Raw genomic sequence first — 25255 nt, forward strand, 5'->3', positions numbered from 1 at the left:
TTTCAAAGTCTCTCCCCTACTGTCTTTCACCCCATGATGCTAAAGGAGTAGGGTGTTGTCGCTGTCCACTCTTGTAAGAATAATTATGCTGGGTGAGGGGAGTTACTTTTTTGTGTCAGCAGGGCTTGGGAATGTTGGGGGCTACAAGGGTGGGAAGAAGCACCTTGTATTTCATTGGGGATCGTTCCCAGGCCAGCATAAGGTTTGATGTTAGTAGTAAGACTTACGGGAGGGTCAGACTCTTCTCTGGTAGGAGGGGGCACTTGCATGTTTCTGCTCTCTAAAGAGGTTACCTGACATTCCAACCTCGAAATGCAAAGAAAATGCAAGCAGAGAAATCTGTGAGCAAATTAATCTAGGAGAAATTTCCCCACAGGAAAAGCCTACTTATTTCTCAGTGCTGTTAGATGCATGTGAAAAGAAACTAAGAACTACTTCAGTTGCTGCACAGGGAAAATGCCTTGAGTATGGACTGAGAAGGAAATGAATCTGTGAGATGCTGGAATGGAGTCCAGCGTATGTGAATGGAGCCAGCTGAAAGAAACTGATTTTGTTGGTAGTCCTTTGTGCTCACCTTCTCCCAGAGTGCTCATCAGAGGGAGCTAATAAGACATAGCTGTAGGCAGTTTGATTTGAGCCAAGCTTTCAGTGCGCAATGACTCTGGTGTCTGTGTAGTTACTCATCTGTATTTGCATGTGCAAATCTGACCATGGCAGACTTAATGCAGGCATGGCCCCCTACCAGAAAATGTGGCCTAATTTAATATCCATTGCGAGTGAAATGGCATGCATTGTCCACGCAGCCTTACCCAACCCCTCTCTTTTTTTCTCTCAGAGAGCCCTCCAGAAACTCCTCCGACAATAACGGAGCCTTTTCGCACTCTGGTGGGACACACTGCTAAAATCACAAGTCTGTCTTGGAGTCCACACCATGAAGGGAGGCTGGTATCCGCTTGCTACGATGGCACTGCACAGGTATTGTTCTGGGTTTACTTCTTGCTGTGTTCCTTTTGGTTTCAAATTCTCCCTTCTGTAGATTTTTAAATCAAATTAATGGCAAGGTATAGGGATCCAAGGGTAGGTTTTTGCCAGCTGAACTTGGGTGTTGCTGCAAACTCCACAGTAGAAATCTGGTAGCAGGGTGTTCAACCACTGTTCTTCTATCTTTCTCTTGAGTGTCTGTTTCTAAAGGGAAACCATGTGCTGCTTTAGTTCAAAGAAGAGAATGTTCTTGGGAATTGTAGTAGCTTGTAGGAGGGGAGTTGTAAGGTGACAGGTCTCTTGCTTCTTTAGCCAGGATATGCGTTTAAGTTTGGTGGGAACATGAAATAGCAACAGCTGGAATTACATTGGGATAACACACCAGGAAGTGAAGTAATTGTGCAGAATAGGGAAGCTCGCAGAGTGCTGGGAAAAGTAGGAAGGCAGAGCTGGTTGAAAATGGAAATTTCCATTCCATGCTGCTTGTCCTTGAAGTTATCTAGCCTGTGAATTCTCTGAATGTAAAACTCTAGTGCAGGGGCAGGCAATTATTTTGGGCAAAAGGCGCTGACTGAGTTTTGGCAAGCCATCGAGGGCCACATGACAGGCAGCCCAGGGCAGATAAATATTTATTTTATAAATTTTTAGGGGCCCCATGGGCCAGATAGAATGGCCTGGCGGGCCACTTCCGGCCCCTGGGCCACATTTTGCCCACCCCTGCTCTAGAGCAGCTTGCGCAGCGTTACAGCTTTAGCTCTGTGATTTCTCTAAAGGGCTGTTTGTTTTCAGGTGTGGGATGTTCTGAAGGAGGAGCCTCTGTCCAATTACCGAGGGCATCGGGGCCGGTTGCTCTGTGTTCAGTGGTCCCCAGTGGATCCAGATTCAGTGTATACAGGGGGAGACGACTTTTGTGTGCACAAATGGCTCACCTCAAAGCAAGAGCACAGCCACCCCCCAAAAGGTCAGTGTGTGTTATGGAGGATTCACTGCTGAAGAGTTGGCTGGGGGCACTAATCAAACGCTCTGGGATAATACTTGTTCTAAGTTCAAATCTGCCCGCTAGAGCTTAAGCAAATACTCTGCATGCAGGATTGGACAGGGCTGCAGTGAAGACTTCCAGTTCTCTAGCCTAGGTAGTTTAAACCAAAATGTGAACTTGACTCTCCAGAGGCAGGAAGCTAGTAGACTAACCTCCAACCACATTGTTCTCTCTGAAATCCATGTTGCAATCTTCCCAGGAAAAAAAGGCATAGAGCTGGAGAAGAAAAGGAGCTTTCAACCCAAACTCAAAGCCAAGAAGAAGAAAAAGCTGGTGGGAAAGAGTCCAGCAAAGCAGGATGTGAATGAGGCAGTAAATGGCGACGAAAGCGTAAAGGAGTGCGCGTTGGATGAGAATGAAATGTCAGACCATGAGGCTGAAAAGGAAGCCCAGGAGCTGTCAGACAGAGTCTCACCAACAGGTAGTCACCAACCTTAACCTTATCTTAGTTTCCCTGCAGAAGCTTTAGTTTGAACAGCTCAGTTGCTGAGTTCCTGGGCATGAAACACATCCCTAGTTTTAATCCGCTGCTGCAGGGCTCTTTGGGTAGCCCGATCCCGATACCTTCTCACTTACTGCCTTTCCTTGAAAGAGTGATGGTGCACTCTGAGCATGGGGAGCTGTTTCATATTTCCATTGGCCTCTTTTGGAATATGGATCTGAGGGACACCCTGGGCCAGTTTCTCAGCTGCACTTGGATGCAGTTGCAGAAGACAAAGTGATTATAACCTGGCTGATGCTGTGATTGGTCATGATCTGGTTTGGACCTAGCACAACTTTGAACAGCTTTTTAGGATTCCTCCACATGTCCTGATAGTTCAACCTGCAAGATGTTAAAGGTGCCCACAGAAGCACTGATTGCTACTAGACCTCCAAGTCAAGACTTTTATGCATCCTGTCCTGGGTTCCCCCATGACTTTATTTCCTCTTTTCATTTAATCCCACAGTTGCCAAAGAAGTTCCCTTGCATCCATCTGCTGCCTCTGTCCCTGACCTGATGAAACCTTTCATGAACCATAGAGCCACCCCAATGAAGAAGGAACAACCTAAAGAGAAACCAGGTCAGTCCATTTCATGCGCAAGTGTGACAACATGCCCATGGTAGGTGAAGGGGACCAGCCAGAGCTGTCATGTTGCCCTGTCAGTTAAATGGTTGTCTAGCATGTGCTTAATGATTCATATGCCTTAAAGCTGCTACCTTCAGTTTAAACAAGATAGGTAGAAAAATGTTTGGTCTGTGTATTGTGAGCACTGTCCAAAAGGCAGTGTTAGCCTGAAAGAGATGCTTGCAGCACTAGACATCACGGCCAGTGTGCGCTATGTAACAGCCACTAAAATGCAAGTGACTTTTCAGCTCCTGACACCTCTCTGAAGAAAAGAAAGCCTCGCTCCCTTCTGCCTGTTAGCACCTCTCTGGATCATAGATCAAAGGGTGAATTGCAACAGGACTGCTTGATGCTGGCTACGTGTCTGAACGCCAAAGGTACCAGAAACATGCTTTGGCTGCAGCTTTCTCCTGCTGCCCAAAAAGGGCACCCCACTCTGAACATTTCAGTTCAGACTTTCAGGAATGGCTGTTGGACCCTTGTTGTGAAACACCTGAACATGGATCTGGGGGTGGGACTTGAGGCATTCGTTAATGAAAGTTGTGGCCTGTGTCTGAGATTGGTAGCTAAAATCTGGTTTATACTTTCCACAACCCCTGCCCTTATCACCACACTGCCAGCTGTTTAAGGCAAAGGAAATGAAATACCTTGCCAGTACTAGACCTGTTCTGACTGGGAGCCTAAACTGTGCCTTTGTGCCTGCATTTCAGGTCTTACGTGTAGCAGAGCATAATGAATCTGCAAATCCAAGCATGCATCTGGTTCATAGCAGTGGATGAGTGCTAAGTCTGAACTGTGGTTTGAGAATCTGGGCAGGAAAGGAGACTGCTGTATTCCCATGGTAGTCTTCCTTAGACACAGGGGGTACAGAGAAAAGTGCTCGGTACATTTTGGTTTTGCATAGATGTTCTTATCGTAGCATTTTGCTCTAACCTGGTGATCAGACAGAGAAGTGGTGTTACTGTGAGGGTCTATTTAGATCTAGTGTATGGGGCTGGGAGCAGAGGCTGTCATCTGTTTGGTAAAGTAGACTGTAACTGTACAATGGATTTGCAGGTTTCTTTCATTTCCACCCTACATGCTGCTGTCAAGCCAGCCTTTTCTCTCTCTTCTCTTTAGGAAATCTGGGGAAAGACTTGGTTTCTGACTCAGATCATATCCATCTGGGGCTGTTTGCAGACAGAGCTGCTCTGTACAAGATGCTGGAGGTGGAAGGTAAGTGGAGCGGTGACTCAGTCCTGATGGCATATCTGCTTTCTTTATCCTCCATCCAAGAAAAACAAATGGGGAGAGATGTAGAAATCTAGTTTGTGAGCTTAATGCATATTAAAGTGAGCTGCTGAGAGGGCTGGCTGGAGCCAGGGGTGGTGCGTGAAAGATGTCCAGCTTGCGTCTTTTGAGCTGACAGTGCTGTCAGTCTCTGGCCTGAAGCACACTGCCTTATTCCTGCTTGAGCTCGCTCTTGCCTGGGCATTTTACCTTGGGGTACATGGTTACTGCAGTTGCACTGGCACCTAACCAGGAGGCTCGTTTGTTACAAACAGGAAGAAACCACTTGGAGAATGGGCACCCAGAGTTGTTTCAGCAGCTCATGTTGTGGAAAGGAGACCTGAAGGGCACCCTCCAGTCAGCTGCTGAGCGTGGGGAGCTAACAGACCAGCTGGTGGCCATCTCACCCATGGGTATGTTGGTTCTGCTTACAGGGATAAGCAAGTGGGATGAGTTGCCAGATAGCCTGGTGAGAGCTGAGCAGGCCCTGCTTGTAACAATGCCATAACAGTACTTGGATACAAAACACACATGCTGAGACAGTGACAGAGAAGCAAATGTAAGCACCCTCATAAATAGATGGGGTGGGCTGGGAGGGAAGAAAGATGAGCAAATTCCTTTTTGACTCGTATGAGCTGTCATCTGTTTCTAAGCACAAAAACAAACATTCCTCTAACATGTTACAGCCCTTTTGGTCATTTGCTGTTTGCTTAAATACATTTGGGAGTGCTGCCCAAGCCCTTGGTTCATAGACTCGTAGGAAATGAGGATTGGAAGGGACCTCAGGAGGTCACATCTAATCCAACCTCCTGCCACAAAGCAAGACCATCCCCAATTACATCATCCCAGCCAGGGCTTCCTTGTGTATCAAAATATTGCCCTAGCCCATTGCTCAATAAAGAAGCAGAAAAGGGCTGTGTGTGGAAGAAGTTGCTGTGTTCAGGTGTTAGCCTCAGAGAATCTCCTGGTTGCAAGTCCTTATCCTTTAGCTATGCTACGTTTTGTATTCTAGCTGGATATCAGGCCTGGGTGTGGATGGTAGAAGCCTATGCAAAACAACTGTGCTTCCAAGAACAGTACATCAAGGCTGCCTCGCATCTCCTTTCAATCCACAAGGTGTACGAGGCTGTGGAGCTGCTGAAAGCGAACCATTCGTACAGGTCACTTGCATTCCTGACGTTTCTGATGTTTTAGCGCAGATAAGTGGGAGTAACCAAAATAGTCTGATGTCTCTCTTGGTTCTGGTGATCTGGTATAGTCCTGCAGTGTGCAAGTTGTAGACTCTGCCAGAGTTTATGGAGAACCAGTCCACTTAGGTCCAATTGCACTTCTGTCTGCATCTATTTACCTACCTCCCTTTAAGAATACATGCATTTTCTCCAGCCCCTTCCAGTTACAGTAATTTCTTTCTGTGGCATACATTCAGCCTTCCTTTATGCTTAATCACTGCTTCTCCAGATAGTGAGGCAAGAGGCTTTTCCCTTGGTTCATATTGGCCTTTCACCTGATGCATTTGCGGATTGAAAGATCCAGGGACCAGAGCACAACCTGAAACTGATTGGCTTGCTCTTCCTTTTAAATGCCTGGATTTTGTCCCCTTTTCAGGGTGTGTCCTGTTTGCAGTTAAAGATATGACTGCAGCTCAGGCAGATGTACCTGACTTAGCTAGTTCAGGTACTGTAGTGGCAGCAGCCTGGGGTTCAAATGCAGGCTGCAAGGCCGCCTTGGGACCCTAGACAAATACTTGGATGAGCCAGGACAGGCTGAGCTATGTGTTGCCACAGTTACTGCACTGTAGTTACTAGCTAGTTGGAAGCTAATTTAGACACGCCTGTGCAAGCTGCAGTTACACCTTTGGCTGCAGTGTGGACCTACCTGCTGACTGCTCAGCAGTGAACAGGACCATTTCCATAGTTAGCTACTGTACACGTGACAACCGCTAGTAAATAAGAATTTTCCCACTGCCATGCATAGCTGGCCAGGTACAGTTGTGCTTTTTTGGCTTGCTTGGGAACATCAGGTATTTGCAGCTGCTGGAGGTGAGATTCCAGATTTAATCAAAGCTGTCGCCTCTGACCAACCAAGGCACGTTTTCTTCTGAAACCCGTGAGAGACTTCTGCAGGAGCAGTGGGCCTGTTTGTAGGTGACCCAGTAACATTTTATTTTGGTTCCTCTTACATAACTTCAGGGAAGCAATTGTAATTGCCAAGGCCAGGCTGCGTCCAGAAGATCCAGTCCTGAAGGATCTCTACACCACCTGGGCAGCGAACTTGGAGGAAGATGGCCATTATTCCATGGCAGCCAAGTGGTAAGTGTTGGCAGGAAAGGGTCACTGCCATCTTCAGAAAAGACAGAGTGCTCTTGGTTTCCCTCATGAAGACTGTTCAGAATAGAATGACTAAGAACTGGAGCAAACTGGAGGGTTTTTTTTAGAAGGTTTAACCCAGAGAAACCGTGCCCTTCCCACCCCCATCTGTCTGAAGTTCCTTGTAGACTTTATTCCCATGATATCTGAGTGCCTGGATCCTCACAACACTGAACAGAGATGCAGAGACTGATTGCCTCTTGTGTCTGAATGGGAAAAGAACCCAAGTTTGCTGAGCCTCTGACTAGCATCCAAATCACCAAGCTGTTTTTCTTCCATTTCTGGACTTTTCCATGGATATCCTGAAACCGAGGCACCTCAAATCACTACTCGCTTCAGGAAAACGTTGGCCAGGCTCCGGGATGGGTGGGTGTCAACCTACCAGCTTTGTCAGTTGGTGCTGATTTCAGCTCAGCGCTCACTGAAGAGTGAACGCCAAGGAAGGATGTAACTGGCACCCCCAGAGAGGAATGCTAGGGGTGCGCAGAGCTAATGTTGCTGATTTCATTTCTTATCTGAGTGACGTGTGGGGTCCATGCCATGAGCCATTTCCCATCAAGAATCCCAGAGCTCTACAGGAGGTTATGGGTTTGCAGGCTCCTTTTGCAGCACTGCTTCAGGTCAGCTGCCATCTGTTCATCATAGATCTTTTGAAAAGGATCAGTAACAGCAGCTCTCTGAATGAAGCAGTGGGAAATGTATTTCACTCTGTCTGCGGTGTTGGGCGGAGGCTGTTATACTACAATGTAAAATAGGAGCCCTCAGGTCTAAGGTGACGCTAACTTGCTTTCCTTTTCTCTAGTTACCTGGGAGCTGCATCTCCCTATGATGCAGTGAAAGTGCTGGCAAAAAAAGGGGATGTGGCATCCCTAAAAGCTGCTGCAGAGCTCGCTCTGAGAGCTGGGGAGAAGGATCTGTCAACCACATTATCTCTCAGATGTGCCCAGGAGTTGGTGTCTGCCAGGAACTGGGTTGGAGCACAGGAGGTCCTTCAGCAGCAAGGAAGCCTACTGGTGAGTCTGCCTCCCCCTTCTCTAGCAACACACCTCTCATGAACCACATAAGATGGCCTGTATTAGAACCACCAACAGATATTGCTGTGAGCTGCCTGGAAACTCTGTCCGAGGTGCTCGCTGATTGAAATGCTAAGCTAGAGGTTTATTTCTACAGTGTTGTGAGCGAGGATGGAACTTGGCCAACGTGAGATGCAGTTTGGAACCTGTACTTATTAGATGGCATATGATGAAGTCTTAACAGGATGGGCTGGGAAGGACAGTGAAGCCAGCATGCAGGGGTGGAGAAGTGGAGAATTTTTGCCTTTCCTTAAGGAGGATTTGTCACTGTTAAACTGGCTCCTAAACTGTGGGTTTTAGAGGGATGCTGTGATCGGGGGGAGTTGAGGCATGGCTGTACCTGAGCAGGGATTATCGGGAGAAGGAATATGTGGTTGCAGATCTACCCAAAAGCATACACTGTAGTCCTGCCAAGCGTGCTGGGTTTGAGCTGGGAGCGAGCGGGTGGAATTCTGTTCCGCAGGAGGTCAGGCTTCTTCTGGCTTTGTTCTGTGGATCCACGACTGTCAGCCTGCAGCAGCTGTACGTAGAGCAGTCCACAACAAGTGACACACCTGAGCCTTTGAGGGAAGGGTTTCTGTTTTATCTGCTTGTGTCACTAAAGGTTCCTCTCCCTGCTCTAGACACAGCTCAGTGTTTTCTTTCTGTTTGCAGGGACAGAGGCTAGTTTTTTGCCTTCATGAACTGCTTTGCAAGTGCCTCAGTGAAAGAAATCTAGCTGAGCAGAAGAGCTCCTTGCCCTGTTACCACAGCTGGGATGTGAGGGACAAAGACTCCTTCCTTGAGATGGTGACTGAGGTGTGGCAGAGCGCGTTCGGAGTGAGCACCGTGGATCAGGCCAAGACCATGTGGGAGCAGCTGCATGGTATTTTGTATCCTCCCGCTACCACCAACACCCATCCCAAGCAGGTAATTTATCCTGGTTCTGTGCGCTAGTTGGCCCTTGCTGCAGGTGTGAATGGGGCTGGATTTGCATAGTTGTCTGGGGTAACAGCCATAGCCATTTTCAGGTGCCCTGCACTCACTCTGAATGAAAAATGAGTTTTGGTGAGAGTATTAGCAGGTGATTAGCAGTTGGCAACTATGCAGTGTGGCCCAGCCATCCCTGCTTGGGACAAAAACTGGCATAATAGCTGATGTTAACGTTGCTGAGACGTATTGGCCAAGGCCTTCTAGCAGACGGCTCACACTGACCATTGTGCAAGCCTGTAACAAGCCTATAATGATGCTCCAGTCTGAAGAGCCTTCATCCCCTCAGCTGAAATCAGCCGTGTAGCTTGTAGCAGTGGTTAAGTAGTGTGTTTTGGGGGAAGCTCCTGGGTTTGGCACTGCAAATTGCCACGAGGCACAAAGGGCTCCCAGGCTAAGCTGCTGACAGTGATTTGTGGTGCCTCTTGTAGCTGCTCTTCCACATCGCCCACGATCTGACCCTGGCAGTGCTGAGCTACCAGACTGCTTTGTGGGAGGAGGCAGTGACAGCTCTTCTCAGTGCCGTGACCCGCAGCTGTGATGCTGGCAACTTCACTCTTCTGCAAGAAATATGCAGCCTCCTCCTTCCCGAAGGTAAACCTCCTCCTTTGTTTGCTCTGTGCTAGCAGTTGCGACTGCACAGTTCCTGAACTCTTTTCCTAGCACCGTTTCTGGTTGCCTCTCAGCCCCACCTCCAGGCTGCACCCTGCTGCTATAATTGGATTTCGCCGAGGGCTCGCTAAATGCTGCTAATGCCATTTGGGGCCGTGACCTTTTGCATGGGAACTGCTGGATAACCCCTAATCCCCTCAGCTAGGTTCTGGGAGGTTTTAGTAGGGTTCAAGATGTTCCCATGGACAGTGAGAGCATTCAGTCTCACTAGCTGGGGTAGAACGCTGTACTGGCAGGATCCACCCTACTTGCTCCACTGCCCGCCTGGGGCTCAGAAGAAACCCCTACTCAAACCAAATTGTGCTCTGCTGGGTGTCTTGCACTGGTATTAGTTACTTGTGATGGAGCTTGGGCTGGATAGCCCCTCAGTGTGATCTGCTGTGGTAGTTCCGGTTGTGCGTGGGAGTCGGTTTCAGAAGGCTGGAGGTCGCTGGTGATGGGCTTTTCCCTGCTCCCCTGCACTACACAGCCAAGTGCTGTTGGACTCTGGGATCCTGCCCTCGCACACAACTTTGCAGAATATTGCTGTGTTGGGCAGTGGCATGTGTGGCTTCAGGAAATCCTTTTACAACCCATCTTTCCTCCTCCCCTCCCCTGCCAGGCTGCGATGACCTGAGGCACAAACTGGACAGCACGAGCTCTCGGAGCATGGCAGCTCACAAGAGTTTAGAAGGCTTCCTGGCTTACGGACAGCTGTATGATCTGTGGTGGAACCTGCCCACAGACTCCCCCGTCTCCAAACAGATGGTGCCAGAGTCTGTGTCTTGCCCTAGCGAGCAGGCAGCTCCTGAACAGAATGCTGTCTCGGGCATCTTTGCGGAAGGAATGGCACCTGAGCTGGAAGAACATCCCCCCAGCATACCTGCTTCCTGCCCTGGGCCCTGTGCAGCTGACTCAGGGGATCGAACAGAGAGGCAGCTGAAAGTGAATAGATGTAAAGTGCTCCTTTCGGAAGAGATTGCTGCTTTGCAGAACACCCAGAAAGACATTGCCAAGATCCAGGAGACTCTGGCCGACATGATCCGCCAGCATCAAAGAAACAGCTTGCAGGAGAGCAAGCTGCAGCCCAGCCCCGAGAGTGAGTCGGACAAGCCCATCCCTCCAGGCAGCCAGAGCCCAGGGTAAGTTTCCACCATCCTGGACTGGGGTTAGGACAGCTGCTGCTTTCTCACTTGACAGATGGAGAGCAAAGCTGCTGTTCAGCACAGGTGTGCCCTAGTGTCCAGCTTGGCTTCCCCAGGCCTGCAAACCCCATTGTAAAAACTTCAACCAGTCAGCCAACTGGTTACCATCAGCCCTGAATTCTGACTCCACCTCACTCATTTCCTGTAGAAGAATAAATAGCCTTAGGGTAATAGCTAATGCTCTGATTGTGCCTCCTTCGTACAGAGCATTTGGAGGGGAGGGGAGGGGAAGAGGCAGGCTCAACAGAGGAGTTTCTGTTTCTCTGTTGATAGTTGGGTTCTAGTCACCTTTGCAAGGTAGGGGTCACGGGGGTGATATTCTGGCTCTGGTTCTTCTACCTACTCTGCTCTGCTGGTTGGGAGAGTATGCATGCACTTGCACAAAGCCACTGTTCATGACCTTTCCATGAATGTTCTCTTGACAGTAAAGCAGTAGCAAAGGAACCGGTTTCCCTTCCTGACCTGTCAAAGCAGCTGGCAGAGGCCAAGCAGCAACTAGCAGAATTTCCAGACAGTCTAAAGGTAAGGTTAAAATGGTTTCGGAAGGAGGTGGCTTTACAGCTAAGAGTTGCAGGACTGGTAGGCACTGCCTGGGTTACTGCACCCCGTTCTTGCTCTCAGGTATCCACGTCCTATGAAATCCCTCTCCTGCTGTCATTTCTGTGCCAGCGCTGCAAGTTTAAGGGCTTCTTGATTTCTCTGTACAGAGAAATCGGCAACCTGAATGAGGGCTTGCTCAAATGTTCCTTGCTTCGCTGCTTGGAGACACAAGGACAGAAGCGTGGCTTTGTGTCTCAGTAGATGCCTGCTTATGTCACTTTAGAGACCATTAATATCGCATGGCGGCTGGAAAAAACTATTCGCAGCCACCCCAAAACCACGTAGCAGCTCACCTTGTTCATAATGCAGATTACAGTGAAAGTCCGGTTGGTTAAGGGTAGCTTGGTTTTGGTAGCACTGTTTGCACTACCCTCTAGACAGTGCGTGTGGGGAAGCAGTACCAGTGGCTTCCCTTGCCGGGAGAGGGGCTGGGACTGTAGAGATGAAACTGGATCGTGAGCAGTAATGGATCCCCTAAAGAAACCAACATGCCAAAGCCATTTGTCTTGCCCATTTTGTGCCCCTTGGGGTCCTTCCATAGAAGATGGCAGTTGTGAGGCAGGGTACATGCTTGGGAGGGAGGGAGGGAAGTTGGCTGGACATAAATCCAGTGCACACTGGAAGAGGGAATGAGTAGTATTGCATCCAGACTTGGCTTGCTCATGCCTTATGCCAGTCTAGGCCTCATTTCCAGAGAGGGCCCTGGTCTCTGGTCTCCACACTAGCATTTCCAGTTCCCAGCACAAACACAACATGGTGCTTTTCTTTTTTCTTCGCAGGCCTTCCCATTCCCAGATGTGCTGGAGTGCAGCCTGGTGTTCCTTCACATCCATTCCCAGAGCCACAGCGACGTGAGTCCGGAACTGCGGCAACAGGCCTTGGACCTGCTGCGGAAGTTCACTCGAGACGGGGAGCATGAGAAGATCTGTGGGAAGTTCTTAACGTGATGTTACTTTCACACCCAGCCCCCTCCACTGGCGGTAGCTCCACCAAGCCAGGGCGGTTCTTCTCTGAACCGAGGAATGGTCTCTACTGCCACCACTGCTTCTTGAAGAACCATTGTTCTGGAAGGAGCGCGGATCGTAAAGTCAAGCTTACATAGACTTTCACTACCAGCCAGTCAGCTACTCGTGGCCTCATGCGCCTCCGTGAGCGATACTGTACCCATAACATTAGGAGACGTTGGCTTCTGCCCTTAATGTATACAAGATCTTGTTTATATTTCGTTTTTTAATTTCTGGAGAGAGGAAAATTATGCAAGGGAAGCCCTTGGATTTACACAGTGAAAACATGGTAAATGGTTTGAACGGCTACAGCTACCTTTTGGCAGTATAGGAGCATTAGCTGTCTCTTAAATAAAAGGAGCAATATGTTTTTTATTTTAAAGGACTTAATGTTCAAGCCAGTGTTAGTCTGGGGAGTCTGGGAAATTGATTGATGGTTTTCTTGGATGTCCAGGAAATTTGTGTTCCTTTAAATAAAAGCCTTATACTTCCAGTCTTGCATTTAATTTGAAAGGTTGGTGGAGATAAAAGTATTTGTTTGCTAATAAGTGTGAGGCTAGTGTTTTTGAATTTTTTTTAAAGCTATTCTAGGTACTTAAAATATACATGTGATAGAATTAAACCAAGGCATGAACATCAGCTAAGTAGAGCAAAGAAGTGCTTACGCTCATTGCTCTGTACAGAGCACAACGAACACCTTGTTTTTCATGACAAAGTTCACATCCATCTGCTAGGAAGTGTCAACCTTTCCACGTGCTGCAGAGGAAGCTACTTTTGCTACAGCAGAGGAACTTGGACCATCAGTGTTTCAGGTAGGATGTAAAATGAAGGTCTTAATTGTGTGCAGTTGGAGACACTAGCAGTCTTCACAAAATGTTAGAAAAATGAACCCACTAAGGACTGGTTCCGTTCTTCATGAAACAACAGTACAGCCGGAAGCCTGCTTCTGGAAGGGGTCCTGTTGTTTGGTTTTCCTCATTTGAATTGTCAGCTCCCCCTGGAAGGTGCAAAATGTTGTCATGCCCATAAACTCAGCAGCAGCAGCCTTGAGTTTGCCCAGGTAAAGAGGATAGGAAGCAAAAGTGGGCTGTGCCGGTCAAAGTCAAGTAACCCTTGTAAATTGAGCTGAAACCTAGACACAAGCTTTATTTTAAACATTGAGAGGAAAGTGCTGCAGAGCAGAAATCCACAGCAGCTTAGGGCATGGAGAGATCAGAGAGATGGATTTACATATACTACAGGTAAAGCTAAGGCTTTGAAGATGAATAGAATTTGGGAGGAGCATGCACATGTCCTAATCTAACCTGTCATCTGGCCTCAAAGGCAGAGCAAGACAGAGGACCTGATCCATCCTAAAGAAGTGAGATTAAAGCGCATCAAAGCTGCTTTGGCAGAGCAGAAGTAGGTAGGAACATAGTCCTGATTCTGATTAAGGTGAATTGCAGAATAGTTCTCAGACAGCTATCATCTAAACCCTTCCGGATGGGCCATAGAGAACCAGATAGCCAGGCTCTTCACGGCAAAGTGCCTGCAAACCAGGAGAGGGAGCTGTGGCTTTACAATGCTGTGCGTCTGTAAGCAGTAGCAGCCTAGGAAGAAGCTAAGCAGAGCTGCTGCCGGAACCAGAAGGTATAAAGATGACCAGCAACGGAATTAGCTTTTTATAGTAGCAAGACTAATTTGAGGCCATGCTGCATAAGAACCTACAGCAAAGGGACTTGAGCTCTGCCTCGCAAAACGTATAGGTGTCCAAATCCCTAACAGGATTTTCTGCCCAGTTCCTGTGCACTGCCTGGGTACACAGAAGCCAGCAAGCTGAGCACGGCTTCCTATCAAGGTAACGAAGTGGAAGAATGGAGGATGGGAGTATGCCTGCATCTCATCTCTTTCCCAGAGACAGGAATTTAGATTAGAGATTCACAATCCTGAATTGTGATTTTTACAGCAGCATTTTCTCCCAAGAGAATTGGATCAGTCAGCTACTCTTTTACTCCAACCGCTCAATGGAAAGAAACCTTCACATAGGGGACTGTCTTGAACAAACTGCTGGCCTGGTGGACCTGCTAGATGATAGCAGTATAAATAATTTAAAGGATGAGGCTCCATCAACTGATGTATGAATCTCAGTTGCTTCACTACTGTTCAGTTTGGTTAGAACTGCTCTTACTGCATTTGCCTGTAGAGTAAAACTGCAAGTGCAAGTGGCCACTTCATGACCTGTGTTAGTCACAGAGAGGGCAGCAGCTCAGCTGCCAAGCTGGTGCTTTGCAGAAGACCAGAAACAGGGCCTGGGTAAAAAAAAAACCAAAACCTTTATTTTACAAAATTAAAAACATAGTATTTACAAGCATTTTAATTACCAGTTTAACATCAATCAAGAATCATTTAAGCTTGTTAAAATGCAAGACTTAAAATGAGAGGTTTAATTTGCTGTTCAAAAGAGGTTTTTTTTTCTTATAGAAACATATTCAGAGCTGTTCAAAAATAATGTGTAGTATTAGAACCTCTAGTCAAAAATCGGACTCCTGAGCCTTCAATCTCCACTCTTTAGGATACTCCTCAAATCTTTACAAAGGGAGATGCAGTGGCTTTGAGGCCTGTTTAAACATCACTCCAATATGAAAGTAAATATAATTATTTGCCTAGTAAACTACTCCTACATACTGAAGTGAGATGAACAAGATCTTCTACATCATCAAGTGAAACTGGGTGGCTGAAACTGTTTTGGTCCAAATTCCTGTTACAAAATCTCTAGAAGGAGGCAAGCTTCCAGGCTGGTATATCTACTCAGCAGTTTATTCTGTTCATAACTATGAGAATTAAAACGAGGCTCAGTGGTGTAACACACTTGTATTGCACAACAGTCCCAAGGGACCCTGTACAGCACAGCTGTTCAAAACACCCATCCTGCAGCCATCCTGGCTGGAGGCAAGACAGCTCGAGCTGAACACCTGCTGCAGAGAAGGTGCTTTGCTTTGTTCCCCATGCTCTGCCGTGAATGAGAGGGTCATTACATAAATGACACAGAGGGATAAAAGTGAGCAAAAGATGAGGAGCAGACATCACCTCACAGCATGCACAAGAAATTTTAAAATAAGCTTCCTAAAGGGCCCTGCAAGGTTGCTGTGTCCTATTTCACTGGCATTTCAGAACTTCAGCTCTGCTGAATGTTCTCCATTTAAGTCTTCCTTGCAGATTTGGTATTTAAAAAAAAAAGAAAAGAAAAGAAAAAAGAGGAGGTATACACATTTAGATTCTCTCTCCTGCCCTTGGTATTAAAAAGATGGCAAACCACCAATGCTGGTATTGTTATGAATTCAGAACTCCCTTTTAGGTTTGAAATGAAGATGCTTTTTTTTCCCCCTTCATCAAAACTCTAGTCTTTCTGCCAAATGCATGCGGTAGATGCCTTTTGTTTGGCAGAATTGGAAAAGTTTCTGACAGCAGTTGCTGTTCTGGGACCATGTCCTGCTGACGGGTCTCCATTTCTCACTGCTGCATGTTGTTGATAATGGCGAGAATGCTCATCTTCTCTTGAGCCGACTCCACGTCCTCACTTTGCTTCTGTGCCACTCCTGTGCCAAGGCCGTACAGCCGGCCACAGTACTTTGCATCATCAATTGAATCCTCAAAGAACAACTGCAAGGGAGGGGAAAAATTTCTTTTTATTTACTGATTTCTCCCTTTTTTAGCGTGCATTTGTAAAGCAGTTTAACCTCATATGCATACAGCTTTGTTTAAATGCAGCGGCTTCAGCAGTGGAAGGCAGCAATTAACAACCAGGGGAAGAGAACTCGGGGGGCTCATTTTTTGAAGCATAAAGGGCTGGCACAAGACTCCAAAAAATCAAGAGGCCAGGAGGTGTGTGTGGGGACAATGGGTAGGGAAGAGAACAGACAAGCCATAGCCTGGGTTCTCCCTCCAATTCTGCAGCTGGAAAGAGGAAAGCAATTCATGGATACCTCTTTCATCCTGAAGAAGGCCATTCCCGTGAGCAGCGAGTCCGATCCTGCCTGATGCTGTCGTCCAATTCGTTGCAAATCCAGCTGATCTGCAACTTCTTGAAGACCTCCCTGGAAAGGAAGGAGAACAATTATTTTTATCACCTGGAATCTGCCCCTACGAAGGCTACCAGGCAGCATGCTTCCTTTAGCTAAGTCATATCGACTTAGAGTGAAAATGCTGATTGACATCTTAAGCAGGAAAGAGCACACTTGGTCTCAGCCAGCTTTTGAAAAAGCTGCCCCCTGAAGCAGAAGTTCTTGTGAATGCTTCCTAACCGACCAGTCAAAAGATATGGGGAAACGGAACAAATTTATCTTCTCCTGGTGACGTGCAGCTAAAACCAAAGTAATTGGAGCATGCCTACTATACACAGATACAAATGTCAAAATACTGTACAACTACGATCCATCCTACATTTGGGCTTTTGCATACAAGATGTGATGAACAGTGGAAATCCCACTTGCTAATGCAATCCAGCTACTGATAAGAAGTAAATACCTTAAGGTTTTTACAGCTCTTCATTAGGTACTTGACATCATAGATGGATGGGAAGAAAAGGTTCAAAATATGAAAGAATTCATGTTCCTCCTCAGGGAGTCTGGAGTCTGTCAGCAATTTCACCATGTAGCCAAAATCGTAGCCACTGACAATAGAGTGGTACAAAGTCTATTAAATAAGCAACAGAAATAGCCAAAGGCATAACATTTTCTTTACATCAGAGTTGTTATTAACCAGATCCTAGCATTCATGCTGCTCACCTTGAGACAGGACCTCTGCTTGCCTCATCTATACTAAAGTTTCACAAGATAAGCTAAAATAAAAATAGCTAGACTGTTGGGTGGGGGGAAACAAATGCCTTTCTTCCACGTATAGATAGTTTCTCAGTGACTAGAGGAATTTTTAACGTGTAAGAGAGAAAATAGGAGCTAATCTTACAGACCTACCCCTTTGCTGCTTCTTACCTCAACTTGGGATGGTGTCGGGGGGAAGCAACTAGGCATTCAAATAACTCAGGAGATAAGCAAGCCTCAACTTCAAGCCCTCTTTCTCCAAACAGTAAATATATGTTCAAAGCGAAGTTCGTGAGAGAAAGAAGCAGTATTGTCTGGTACAAGGAAACAAACCCCTTATGTCCCAGGGTACTTAAATTTAATAAACTCCTCCTTAGGTTTTCACTTCTGTTCTCTGTTAACATCTCCTGTTTGCGAGCACGGACTATACCCAGGTTTAGGGCAAAGGAAATGGTACCAAACCACCTGCATGCACTGCACTCTCCATTTACTTAAATAACCGAAGCTACAAAGATATAAATTCACCCCTTGAAAGCTGGACTTGTGCCTCAGAATAAAGATGAGAGGGATCTTATTGACAAGAGAATTGCCATTCATTTTCCAGCCCCAACATTCCCTGCATTCCTCTTGGACACACCTGTGAAACGAGAGCCATTTAACATTGTCGCTGAGGACCACCCCTGAGGTCATGAGCAGCTCTGCGAAGTGCAGGGTATCAATCCCTTCCTCCTCATGTTTCTGGAACTGCAGCCCAGAATTTGCCAGGAGATCTATGGAATCCTGTGAGTACATGTCCTCCCTAAAAGGAAATGGGAGCTTCACATCAGCTGGGCTGGTCAGGCAGGCTCATGCCCAACAAGAAGGATCCCCTTCCCTTCCTTTCAAAACACAAGTACAGTGACCAACAAAAGCATCACCGGGCCCTATAGTTTTGGTCTCTCAGTGACCTGGAGATCAGATTGAATTACAGATGAAAAAGTTTTTCTAATTGTCAACTTCAACTCTAGCAAACTTTTGGCCATTGTTCTCCCGTTAACAGTAACTTCGTTAATGATTATGCTGTTGACATGCAAAGCATTCACCTGAATGTGGATGCCAGACCGTTTAAGAACGTTTTTTGGGTCACTTGTTCTGTGATTCAGAAGACTTACGTTAGATTGAATTTGAAATTGAACTGCCAGGTGTTGATCCCAGAAGGATACTCTCCTTTCTCATTCGTGAAGGTTAAGCCCAGCTGGATAATTTTCAGGAGGTCTACGTTACACCGGAGGAGCTGATACTGGTAGTCGATGGAGCTCCGAAATTCACCAATTGGCCTCACCACAACTCCTGGAAACTCTGTGTCCTAGTAAAGAAACACAGGTGAAGAAAGTTAGCAAAGCTGCACGTTCTGGTTGACAACTAGGGCTCTAAAAACTGCAACAGCCACCTTTTCTATAAAATGATCAATTTAAGAATAATTTTGCTTTATCTGCTTTTTTTCCAGTGGTACTTGAAATAACCAAGAAACCTGAAATTCATACTGCTTGCTTATTTCTTTATACAACTAGGGTAATTGAACAAAGTTTAGAAAACGTTAAGAAAATCTGCAATTGCATACTGTTTCCATTTCATCCCCAATTTCCAGAGGGGGCAGAAAAAAGCATCTTTCCGTGGCTATGTAGTTTGCTAGCACCTGCCACCATTTAATTATATTTGGCACCCTTTTTCACATTTTATTATGCAAAAGTCTAATACACCCAGTCATTCATAGTGCACAGCCATAGATAGCTAGGAGATTATTACCCCCCCACCTTGGGTAATAACCTCTTCATCTTTCCAATAACTACAGAAGTGTCGATTTTAGAGCCATCAATTCATATGGTTCTAAACACTGGTTTAAAAGAACAACAATGTGGTTTTGTTCGTAGTATGATATTCCGGGTTATGGCAGATTAGCATTGGGTTTTGGAAAACATTCACTCTAAACCAGCTAGTAACTTATACAGTATCAAAGCGTAAAGAGGCTCCTTAATAACAGAGAAAAAGTTTAATATAAAACACATTAGTTAGCCAATAATTGCACGTTGTCTTTGCTATGATGTCAAATTCCTGCGGTTTCTCGCTCAAGAGATGCTCATCCAGCTGCTATCGACTAGTCTTGCCAAGGAGCAGATACAAGAGGTGAATCTTTCTTTGCATATTTGCAAAAATCTCTCTGCAGCCCAACCTTTCCTCTGTCTGATCCTACAGTGTCATTCAAGCGTATGTGACTTCAGACTAGCTACAGAACTGCCGTGCCAAGCAGTCATCCTAACTGCAAGATCACATAGAAAGATATGCTGGGTGGGGGAAGTAGAAGCTCCTGTTTCAGCACATGGGCGCCAGAGGCATGAGAGTTTCAGTGGGGATGGAATCCGTTCATATTTACCCATTCACATAGTGGGTGCCACTAAGAATTGGCCTTTTTAGACACCCCAGCATTTGCAGAAGGACCCACGTTTAAAAGAAACAGCCTTCATAACAGCCTAGATTTTAAGCAGACAAGGTTCCTTGGGTGAATTTGATCTCTTTTATTAGACCAACCCAATTTTTAAGCAGCATTCAATGTGTATACACACACCCCTGCACACAATTTGCAAGGGACTTTAGCTATATTGAGATTTAGCTTCATTAAGTAAAGGTCAGCTCTTTTATTTAATTATAACTAAATGTAATTATTGATCAAATATGGCATGAAGCAAGTAAATCCAAGATTTATATTTAATTAGTTTTGAAATGTTTTCCCCGCTCCCACCCGACCACATGAGGAATTCCACCTCAACAAGATTCTCAGAAATGTGAGATAAATGTGTCTATCTGAACAAGTCGACGTGATATTTGAGGCCAAATTATCCTCCACTTTGCGGCTGTAGTGACTGACCATTATGGAGCAGTCCTATTAGCTAACGAGTTGCGACTTGCATGCCTTTTGCTATATGCCAGCAAGAAATTTCTCTCAGCCAAATCGCCCATGTCATTCAAGCTAGCTAAATCAAAATGTTTACGACCAAATGACCATCTTGTTATTTTAATTCTCTCTCATACAAACAAAGTAATACAATCCCTGTCAGTAAGTATAACAGATCTCATCTGCTCAGGATTGCCTGCCCTGTGAAATTATGCAGGTATGTAATGAAGCATAAAGTTATCTGTATAAATCTTAAGAAAGTCTATATATTAAAAACGCAGTCAAGTGCTGAGTGCTAACTAGTTTCCCAACTGTTTGCTCCGCGTACTATTGGGCTCAAGCTGACCTGGGAAAACAAACACTTTTTTTGTCTTGAGTGACTTACCCCGCTGAAGTCCCTTTACTTTGACAGCTTAAATGGTCATTAAAAAGCACCATATTCTTACCATGGCAATGTATCTGTAACTGAGAACAATTTCTCGAATTTTCCTCATCTCTTCTTCCAGATTGTTTGCCCATACTTCACAGATAACCTGGCTGTTCTCTGCAAGTGCTGCTGGCATCTTGCAGGAATTGGAATAGAAGCACCCAATGGCGTGTCTGGGTGGTCAGTACGATGGTGTAGAGCTGCCAGCTCTGTGGCTCAGTCAGCACACTGCAAGAAATGCAAACTCATATTTATATCCACACCGCTCCACAAGTCAGGACACGCCGGCAGGCACAACCAGTCAAGTTTCTGCCTTGTGGTGTCAGTTCAGCTGAAACATCTGAATTAACATGTTCTTTCTTGCTTCTAACACGTCCTTAAAACAGGCAGTCAAGGGACAAAGAAAAGGGAAACAATTCTGTTAGCAAAAAGGTACCCGGGACTACCAACTCCAGCTGAGACGAGCCAGTGTTTCTCCTCCTTTTAGGACTGGACTGCATTTTAAGGGTAGGGCTTGTTTGCACACATCACTTGGCAACAATTTAATTGCGTAAAATTTTGCAACATTTCTGTTGGCTGCTTCAGGAAACTAAAAGTAGGAAGATGTGCGCGGTCATCTGCAACCCACCGCAGCCTGGTCTAGCTGCTCTGGAGAAATCTTAATAGAAATCAGAGAGAAGTGGGGCCGGACAGGACCTCCCGAGGTCATCCTGTCCGACCCCCTGCCCCAGGGAGGGTCATCCTTCACAGTCTGTGGAATAAGCTCCCTCTAGATGGGGTGCAATCAACTACCCTGGAAATCTTCCAGAGGAGACTGGACGGTCACCTCACCCTCAGTCATCTCTCCTACTGGGTGCAAGGGGCTGGACCCGATGATCTTCCAAGGTCCCTTTCACCCCTAACGTCTATGAATCCTTCTGTAAACCATGCCGATTAGTGCAACCCTCTGCAAACCATGCCGATTACAGCGCACCCTTCTGAAGTCTGAGGCCTGGTTTGGACAGGGATGATCCTGCCACACAATGCCAATTAATGCATCCCTCTCCAAACCATGCCGCACAACATGGATTAGTGCATCCCTCTGCCGGAGGCCTGGTTTGGAGGGATGATCCTGCCGCACCATGCCGATTAGTGCAACCCTCTGCAAACCATGCCGATTACAGCGCACCCTTCTGAAGTCTGAGGCCTGGTTTGGAGAGGGATGATCCTGCCGCACCATGCCGATTAGTGTATCCCTCTCCAAACCATGCCGCACCATGCCGATTAGTGCAACCCTCTGCTAACCACGCCACACCATGCCGATTACAGCGCATCCTTCTGAAGTCTGACACATGGTTTGGAGAGGGATGATCCTGCCACACAATGCCAATTAATGCATCCCTCTCCAAACCGTGCCGCACAACACAGATTAGTGCTTCCCTCTGCCGGAGGCCTGGTTTGGAGGGATGATCCTGCCGCACCACGCCGATTAGTGCAACCCTCTGCAAACCATGCCGCACCATGCTGATTACAGCGCATCCTTCTGAAGTCTGAGGCCTGGTTTGGAGAGGGATGATCCTGCCGCACCATGCTGATTAGTGCGTCCCTCTCCGAACCACGCCGATGAGTGCATCCGTCTGCCTAAAGGCACGGTCTGGAGAGGGATGCTGCTGCCGCACGACGCCAATCAGTGCATCCCTCTGCCTGAGGCAGGACATCCCTCTCTGAAGCACGCTGATGTCCTACGACCGTAACGAAACCAGCCCAGCCTGGCGCGTGGGGCGAGCAAGGTCGGTCGAGCCCTTTCCGGCGCTCTGGCGACAGCGCACCAGGTCTCGCTGCACGCACGCACGCACGCCCGCCCGCGGGCGGACCGGGCCCACCTGACCGCTCGCTGTACTGTCTGCCAACGCGGGACCGAGGGGGTCGCGAGGATTTCTGCTTCACCGCGCGCTGTGGCGGGGGGAAGCCGCGGCTGGAGGACAAGGGCTCGGGGGCTTCCGAATCGAAACGTCCCAGCCCTTAAGGGACAGCTGTCGAGTCGCATCGAGACTGGCAGACGCGACATTCATCGCGCGGCCCTCCTCCTCTCGACGGGGCTCCATTAGGAACTGGGTTAACGAGGCCATACGGGGCTCCCCGGTCTTCAAACGGTCCCCCGGTGCCTCCTCCACCAAGCCTGGCCCACAACCCCCCCTCCCGCTGCAAGTGGATCAAACTAATCCGGATTAAGAGCGTTCACACGAGCGGGCCATTCGGAGCGAGGCCTTTCCCCCTCCCCCCCCTCGGCACCTGCTCGCTGCGCGCCAGCCCGGCTCCTTCCCGCTCTCACCGGGCCCGGCGAAGCGAGAGTGGGACTGAGGGGTAGGCCCCGGGACTGCTCTTCCTGCGGCCGCTCTAGCCCCCCCTCACGACTCGTCTGCTCCTTCCCCCACGACTCGTCTGCTCCTCCCCACCGGGAGGTGAGCGGTCTGGCGGACTTCCGGCGCGAAGTCCCGCCGCCAACGGAACTTCCGGTTTTCCTCCCGCTCTCTCGCGAGAGCCCAAGTTTGCGTGAATGCGTCAGGTCAAAGGGAAAGGCGAGAGGAGGGGTTTGCCGTCACTGCGCATGCGTTGGAAAGCCAGCCTCGTGTCGCGACGCCCTGCCCACTTGGAGCATGCGCGTGGGGAAGAGGGCAATAATGCTGAAGGGCGCATGCGTGAAGTCGGCCGTTCCATTTTTATCCTCCCCCTCTTCCCTTTTCTAACTCTAGTGGACTTTCCCAAGTCTCTCTCTCCAGGCGCTGTTGGGAGAGTCCATGACCCCCTTCGGGGGGGGGGGGAAATTGGGATAGTCCATTCACTTATATAGGGCGGTTGCATAAGGGGGAAATTAATTCAGAGTAAGCATGTCCACACAGGCATTTTGGTGCTAATCCTGTGCGCTGACATCAGCTCGTTTCCCGGCGGTCTCCGTTTTGTGCAGCCCCCTGCTACGTTACATGTATTGCGCGGCCCCCTGCGCAATAAACGCGGACTGGCGACAAGCGCCAGGCAACGATCGCGCCCCGAACCCAATCACTGAGACCAGCCGCGCGTGCAAAGCGATTATCACGCCATCGAAACGACTCTCTGGCTCGAAAAAGAGCCGGCCGGCACTAAAGCACGTGTTCGAAAATTGAAAACGAAGGGGACGTAATGGCTTTTTCTGAGGGCTGATGTGATCAGTGCTGACAAAATGGTCCTCTTCATCCACGAACAGCTATTGCAGGAATCCAGGATCTTTTAATCCAGACGAGTTTCCTGATTGATTCTTTTTTTAAGTGGAAAATGTAATTACAAGAAAGTCGGTACTTTGCTTCAGTAGGGGACACCTCGGTGTTACTAATCGTTATCCTTTTGTTTGATTAATGCCGGTACTTTGTGAATACAGGCAGTCCTCAGACTCACGACGCGATTGGTTCCTGAAAACGGCGTCTTAAATTGAAACGTTGTAACTTGGAACCGTTTTTCACATAGGAAACAATGTTATAAATGGGGGGTTGGTTCCTGAACCAATGCCCGATACCCTGTTTTCACCAAACATCACCTATAATTTTGTACTCGATCAAATATACATGAGTAATATAGCTACATTCATGTATTTATATTGTAAATAGCAATCCTGTTGATTTGGAAGGACTTCTTTGAGGTGACTTTGATGGACTTTTTGAAGGGTTCTTGGCTGGAGTCTTCTTAGGAGGCTTGGCTGCAGGTTTTCTGGAGTCTTGTCTGCTTTCTTAAAGAAAGCATCCAAGGAAGTTTGGACAGATGTTCCCCAGGGAGATGGGCAACACAGCGAGCTTGTTGGCTGGCGTGGCGTCACATCTGGAACGGGCTGCCAAGAGAGGTGGTGCTATCACCTAGCTTGGAGGTCTTCAAGAGGAGGCTAGATAGGCACCTGGCTGGGGTCGTCTGACCTCGGTCCTTTCCCTGCTTGGGGCAGGGGGTCGGACACGATGATCCATTGTGGTCCCTTCCGACTCTACAATCCATGAATCAGATCAAGCGTTATAAAGTCGAAACTGATGTCATAAAGTTGAAACGGTGTCAATTTAGAAACATTATAAGTGCAAAACGTAACTTGAAACGTAAGTCGAGGACTGTCTGTACTTCAAAAATGATTTTAAAAAGAAGACTTTTTTAAATGGCATCAGTTGAAGGACTGATGACGGCAGCCAACTAAGAGGTCTGATGTCTCTTTGAGTCCCATTTGGCTTGTATGCCAATGCGTATGGTAAATTTACTATGCTGGAGGTGTATGTTGTCTTTGTTCACTGGAACAGCTCCAGCTCCAGCTCCAGCTCCATGGTACGTATCTTTTGGTAGTCTAGTGGGCGCATCCTGAGTCATCTCAGCAAAAATACTGGAAGTCGAAAGGATGTAACCAAGTTGGCTGCACGCGCTTTGCTGTGAGACGTTTAATGGAATAAGGATTCAAAGGTGGGGTAGGGAGTGAAGATGTAGACAGTGCACTGGAGTGGTTTCCATTAGCAAGATTTCTGCCACGACTTAGGGAGGTAGAGGGGACCTGGCAAGAAAGAACTGTGATGTTTCTTTTCTTTTCTTTTTGTTTTTTAAATAATTCCCTAAAAGTACAAGATGGGAGTTGAACAATCGCTCTCCATCTTTCTAAGGACCCACAGTTGCAGTATGTTACGTTTCAGTATATCCTCAGGCTTCTTTTATTGTTGAATACAGGGTTTCTATAAGCTTTGAACCATAGCATCAGTATGAAAAAGTCAGCAGGCAGCTGTATGGCACATCATAGTAGTTGGAAACTCCTTTCTATACGTGTCTAGGTGTATACAATTCCTGACGGCCAGTCTCTTCCATCAAAAAA

The 25255-nt window shown here is 47.3% G+C and overlaps 2 protein-coding genes across 12 annotated transcripts in view; one reads left to right on the forward strand and one right to left on the reverse strand.

Moving 5' to 3' along the window:
• Window positions 1–12756, forward strand: part of GEMIN5 (gem nuclear organelle associated protein 5) — a 25080-nt gene extending 12324 nt beyond the window's left edge. For 2 of the 4 annotated variants that reach the window (XM_006021129.2, XM_006021130.2), the window contains exons 14-28: window positions 836–975; window positions 1771–1942; window positions 2220–2441; window positions 2968–3081; window positions 3375–3503; window positions 4246–4341; window positions 4671–4808; window positions 5408–5555; window positions 6585–6704; window positions 7564–7774; window positions 8489–8743; window positions 9235–9397; window positions 10077–10596; window positions 11085–11181; window positions 12039–12756. In XM_006021129.2, coding sequence (XP_006021191.1) covers window positions 836–975; window positions 1771–1942; window positions 2220–2441; window positions 2968–3081; window positions 3375–3503; window positions 4246–4341; window positions 4671–4808; window positions 5408–5555; window positions 6585–6704; window positions 7564–7774; window positions 8489–8743; window positions 9235–9397; window positions 10077–10596; window positions 11085–11181; window positions 12039–12206 — 2693 coding nt within the window. In that variant the 3' untranslated portion in view covers window positions 12207–12756. The remainder of the gene's footprint in view (window positions 1–835; window positions 976–1770; window positions 1943–2219; window positions 2442–2967; window positions 3082–3374; window positions 3504–4245; window positions 4342–4670; window positions 4809–5407; window positions 5556–6584; window positions 6705–7563; window positions 7775–8488; window positions 8744–9234; window positions 9398–10076; window positions 10597–11084; window positions 11182–12038) is intronic. The other 2 variants (XR_003093415.1, XM_025200947.1) reach the window with 2 other exon arrangements.
• Window positions 12757–13087: 331 nt separating this feature from the next.
• On the reverse strand, window positions 13088–22916 carry CNOT8 (CCR4-NOT transcription complex subunit 8). 8 transcript variants are annotated; one of them, XM_006021131.3, is made up of 7 exons: window positions 22727–22909; window positions 20435–20643; window positions 18211–18404; window positions 17697–17858; window positions 16767–16911; window positions 16226–16336; window positions 13091–15902 (listed from the first exon to the last, which is right to left on the reverse strand). In XM_006021131.3, the coding sequence occupies exons 2-7, from the start codon at window positions 20549–20551 to the stop codon at window positions 15753–15755; spliced, it is 879 nt and encodes a 292-aa protein (XP_006021193.1). In that variant the 5' UTR covers window positions 20552–20643; window positions 22727–22909; the 3' UTR covers window positions 13091–15752. The 8 variants fall into 8 exon arrangements, with proteins under 8 accessions (XP_025056738.1, XP_006021193.1, XP_014374232.1 ...); XM_025200953.1 differs by lacking the exon at window positions 17697–17858 and having other exon boundaries at window positions 13088–15902; window positions 22727–22912; XM_014518746.2 differs by lacking the exon at window positions 13091–15902 and having other exon boundaries at window positions 15916–16336; window positions 22727–22913.
• Between the last annotated feature and the right edge of the window lie 2339 nt (window positions 22917–25255).

Source organism: Alligator sinensis, unplaced genomic scaffold (genome assembly GCF_000455745.1).
Source record: "Alligator sinensis unplaced genomic scaffold, ASM45574v1 scaffold550_1, whole genome shotgun sequence".
Lineage (NCBI taxonomy): Eukaryota > Metazoa > Chordata > Crocodylia > Alligatoridae > Alligator > Alligator sinensis.